At 47.1% G+C, this 4873-nt stretch overlaps 1 protein-coding gene across 1 annotated transcript in view; it reads left to right on the forward strand.

The window, feature by feature from the left end:
• Nucleotides 1-4873, forward strand: part of DOCK2 (dedicator of cytokinesis 2) — a 424501-nt gene that overhangs the window by 107035 nt on the left and 312593 nt on the right. Inside the window, exon 23 of the mRNA XM_007447828.1 lies at nucleotides 2929-3037. Coding sequence (XP_007447890.1) covers nucleotides 2929-3037 — 109 coding nt within the window. The remainder of the gene's footprint in view (nucleotides 1-2928; nucleotides 3038-4873) is intronic.

Here is a 4873-nt window from a genome sequence, read left to right on the forward strand (position 1 = left end):
CAGCAGGAGTTCATGAACTTTCCTCCTGGAGCACTGCCTTAAGATGACTCCCAACAAAGCCCGTTTCTGTGTTTCTCTGTTAAGAATGATGCATTCCAGGGAGGGAGCTGCCATGGGACTATTCAGTTATGGGAGGTGGGCTGGGGGTGGGGGTGGTGTTAGGGTCACCAGCAGGAGAAAGCTGCTGGAGACGATTTTTTTTGGCAGTACCAGTGGTTCCCAAGAAGAGGACCTGGTGGGATCCCCTCCGCCCACCCCCAAGCCACACACACATACGGCCACAAATATACAAATAAGTATGCCTTACAGAGAAAGTCCATACATAGTAAATAATGATGTAAATAGTGATGAGCTCACCATGGGCAGCCGTGTCTGGCTGTTAAATGTGGGAGGGAGACACCATAGACGAACAGGAATTAACGATGTCGCTTATTAGATGTTTTCAGGCGGCTGTGGCTAGAGGAAAGAGCAAGGGATTTCGAGGCAAAAGCCTTGGGGGATGGACCGTCCGTTAGCTTAGCTTTGGGCACAAAGAAAAGCTCACAGCACCGTCTCACAGGGAAAGCATCACCACTTTGAATTCAGACCCTCCCTTCTTCCCTGCCAGACCTGGTCTCATCTTTTCCACTTTGATGGGATTTGGGCAAGTCTCAACCTGTTGAGAGTTTTTTATGTCTTTATCTGTGTAATACTCCAACAATTAACAACAACAAGATAATGGCTAGCATTTACCAGGGCCCAGCGTGTGCCAAGCACGTCACATGAGAGCTGGGCTCCTCATAATCCCTGGACACAGTGCTGTTACAGCCTGCATTTGCAAGTGAGAAACTGAGGCTTACAGGAATTAAGAGAGGTAGTAAAGCATTGAGCACAGTGGTCTACGAAATGATTGAGAGGGCAGGCTCAGGAACCGATGGCCAGGTTTGAATTCTGGCTCCAACACTTACTGGTGCGGAGTCCTTGGGCATGTTGCTTAAGTCACCAATCTGTAAAATGGGGATAAGGATGGGGCCCCTTACCATGGTGTGGTGATGAGGGTATGTGATTTAATAGTACAGACAGTGCCTGGGACAGAGTGATACTCTGTGATGTTTGCTGTTATTTATAAGGTCTTCAGTTAGTACTGGGCAGAGTGGAGATTGGAACCCAGGCTGACTCCAAAACACATCGTCTATGGCAGAACATCTCTGTGTTCAGGACTGAGTGGTGTAGGAGAGGGGAGAAGGGAAGAGGAGAAGGAGGAATGGGACGGGTGGAGACAGAGAAGCAGAGAAGCCTTAGGACTCCTGGCTCCTCTCACAGCCTTGTCTCTATGACCTTGTAGTAGATACCCAGAAAGTCAGCAGCAATTTCCGGATCCCTGTAGTGGATTGAAACATCCGGCATTGACTTCCCCTTAAGCTTCTTACTTCAGGAGGCTTTAGGAAGGGGCTACTTAGGAAAAAAGAAGAGGAGACACAGAGAGTGACTGAGACAGAAGAAAGAGAGATGAAGTCAAAGAGAGAGAGAAAGGCAGAGGGACACCTAGAGACTGACAGAGAGACAAAGTGAATGATACTCAGGAGAAGAAAAACAGAGAGATGCACACTTAAAAAGACAGAGAAAGGAGGTAGGAGAGAAGCAGGGAGAAAAGAGGGGCGAGAGCATGGGTGGGGGATTGCGTGGAGACAGCGCTGAGGTGGCCGTGATGGACCACTCGACCCGTGATTGATGGAGCAAATAAACCCCTTAAGTGTGTCGGCGTTTTATCTGCGGAAAGCACCTTCATGGCAGCTGGCAGCTCAGTGGTGTCTGGCTGTGTAGGGCTGTGACAGGAGACCCTCTTTATCTGAATGGGAGACAGAAGCGCCCTTCTCTGTGTTTCACCCAGGATGCCACAGATTAGGCTGTAGATTTTTCACCCATTGGCAATAAAAGCTTGTTTGGAGAGGCCTTGGGGTGAACGACACTCCAAGGCTGGGCCACGAGGGCACTGAGACTCAGGGGCCTGGAGACTGATTTTATGCAAGGGGATGGTTTCTATAAAAAGTCACATGTATATATTAGACAGGCCTTGAAAATCTCTGCAAGGATATCCTTAGCGGTTGCTAATTTTATGGTAGGATTAATGAGGAGTCTCACTTCATAAGTAATGCTTTTTTTTTTTTTTTTTTTTTACAACATCAATGTAGGGCCTTTATAATCAGAGGCAAAAAAGTTTTAAATTAGGTATCAAGTACACTCCTGAAATAAGAGGGCAGGGAAAATGACGGCCCCTGATGTGGAACAGACACAACTGTATTCATTTGACAAGCGGGCAGTGGCTAAGGGGCAGCGTATTTGAAAATATTTCTCCTTGATGCTTCCAAGATACTTTGAAAATCTGATGACCACAGTCTCCCTCTGATTCTTGGAGAAGGATGAAATTATTAAGGTCCCCTCAGCTTGGATGAGTTTCATTCCTTTGAGATCCTTCAGGGTTTAAAAAAAGGCAGGAGGGGGCTTCCCTGGTGGCGCAGTGGTTGGAAGTCCGCCTGCCGGTGCAGGGGACGCGGGTTTGTGCCCAGGTCCGGGAAGATCCCATGTGCCGCAGAGCGGCTGGGCCCGTGAGCCATGGCTGCTGAGCCTGCGCGTCAGGAGCCTGTGCTCCACAACGGGAGAGGCCGCGGCCGTGAGGGGCCCGTGTACCGCAAGGGGAAAAAAAAAAAAAAGGCAGGAGGGGGCGGTTTATTATGCCAAGTCAGTTGGATGGTACCTGTTCTGGGTGTGGACCTGGGTTTCCCCTGAGTGGCTTATGCAAGCAGCGACTGCTGAATCAACTCCCCTCCCCTTAACTCCCTATCTCCACCCCTGTCTCTTCTCAATTTCAAATGAAGTTTGTGGCTGTCACACACTTTCAAAGGTATTACCTGTTGGCTTGAGAAATGACTCAGATGTGTCTTCTTTCAGGCTTTACGAAGGCAAGGAACAGATGGAGTTTGAAGAATCCATGAGACGCCTCTTTGAATCCATCAACAACTTGATGAAAAGTCATTATAAAACAACCATCCTTTTGCAGGTTGGTTTACACTACAAAAGAGAAAAATTCTATCTTTTCCCTTGGTCATCTGATAGATAACAGCATAGTGAGATAATGTCTACTTTTGCTTGAATACACAGCCGTGTGTTAATTGAAGGTCTGGGCTGGCCCTGTGGTGTAAGGATCGTGAACACCGAGGGCTCCTCGGAGCAGGAGATGGCATATTTATTGTTTGTTTCCCATGAAGGTAGTGGTGCCTCTTCTTAAATAACTCTGAAGCTTTTGCTCCCTGGAAGGAAGTAGGTCAAACCCGATCCACTTCTAGTGGTGACAGTAGTTAAGTCGGCAGTCTCTTAAATCGTCCACTTTTTATTCTCCACACCATAAACTGAGCTCCCGTTTTGGGGTGAGAATGTCCTCAATAAACAAGAGATACTTTGGAGAAAATGGGTCCTCTAATTTAGTGGTCCATGATCTGCAAACTCTGTAAATCTTTGAGAAACCTTGAGGTCTAACCCTGTGTTTGAGAACGAGTTTAGCAGCCAAGAGGCTGAGTGAAGAGGCTGTTTCAGGGAGACTTCCTGACTTTCACAGCATTTATTCACAAGTGTTCGGGAAGGGCTGCCTCATGAGTCAGGAAGAAGAAAACCCAAACACATTGATTTAAACCAGTGAGTTAATGCAGAGTACCTCCTCTCCTTTTGATCGGAGTTTTCTTTGTAATTGCTAATTTAAGTACTCACTAGCTAGCTATGCCTGGGGTTGCCCCCAGCCTCTGGTTAGCATGAATCAGGTACTAGCTCAGCCAGAATATGCAGGTGAGGAGGCAAAGGCAGAAGTCCGTCTGGGGAGTGTTTGCTGCTAACATGATGGATTCCAAACTTTGCATATTAAAACCCCTTGAGGATCTTGAATAAATTCTGATGACTGACTGCCACCAGCAAACATTCTAATTTAATTAGTATGGAGTGTGACTAGGGAAAAGGGAGTCTAAAAATCTCCCAACTTGATTTTAGTATGAGGCAAAGTCTGGGAATCACTCTGCTAATGGCTTCCTTAGAGGGGAGCTTTGTGTCGTTCATCGTTGTATCCTCAGCACCTAGAACAGTCCTAATACATAGCTGATGCTTGATTAATATCTGTTGAATGAATAACCCTTGGAATAGGTGTTAAGGTCTCCGTTTTATAGATAAGGAAATTGAAAGGCTCCTATGCACTAAGGGGTGTAGCTGGGATCCAGATCTCTTTCTGCCTGGCTCTAAAACCATGCTCTGAGCTGCTACGTTACACTGTTCTTTATACTACACATTTAGCACCTACTGGGGATATGGCTGTTTTCTCTGAAATGAGTTGGGGCTGCAACCTTACAGTTTTCACCTTCTCTTCCCTCTTGCTAGTCTTTTTTTTTTTTTTTTTTTTAAGTCTTCCCTCTATTCCTCAAACCCTCATCATTTCAAAGCAAAGGGAATAATGGGAGCAGGGGGCAGCATGAAGAAATATGACAAGAGCCAGAGCCTATCACCCTGGAGGCAGAATGATTTCCGCACCTCTTCACACTGATATCACACTGGAAGCAGCTGATTTCCAGTGAGAGACCACACAGTGAGTGTTAGGATATCCGGTGACAGCTGAGGATGCCCGGTTGCAATGAGAGGCTGTGGCATTGCATCAGGTCTGAAATAGGCTCCAAGGAAGCTGAAGTGTGAGGGAGCAGAAACGATGGACAAACAGAGGAAGCCGCTTGGTGGGGAGGAAATCGGAGTAGATGCCCCAGAGAAGCAGAGGTGCCAGGAGAGAGAGACTGCATGACCTTGAGAAAGACAAGGGGATAAGCCATCCTAGAGCCACCCTTTCCAGTTTCAGCACCTCTTTCCC

The sequence above is a fragment of the Lipotes vexillifer genome, unplaced genomic scaffold (assembly GCF_000442215.2).
Source record: "Lipotes vexillifer unplaced genomic scaffold, Lipotes_vexillifer_v1.1 scaffold370, whole genome shotgun sequence".
Classification (NCBI taxonomy): Eukaryota; Metazoa; Chordata; class Mammalia; order Artiodactyla; family Lipotidae; genus Lipotes; species Lipotes vexillifer.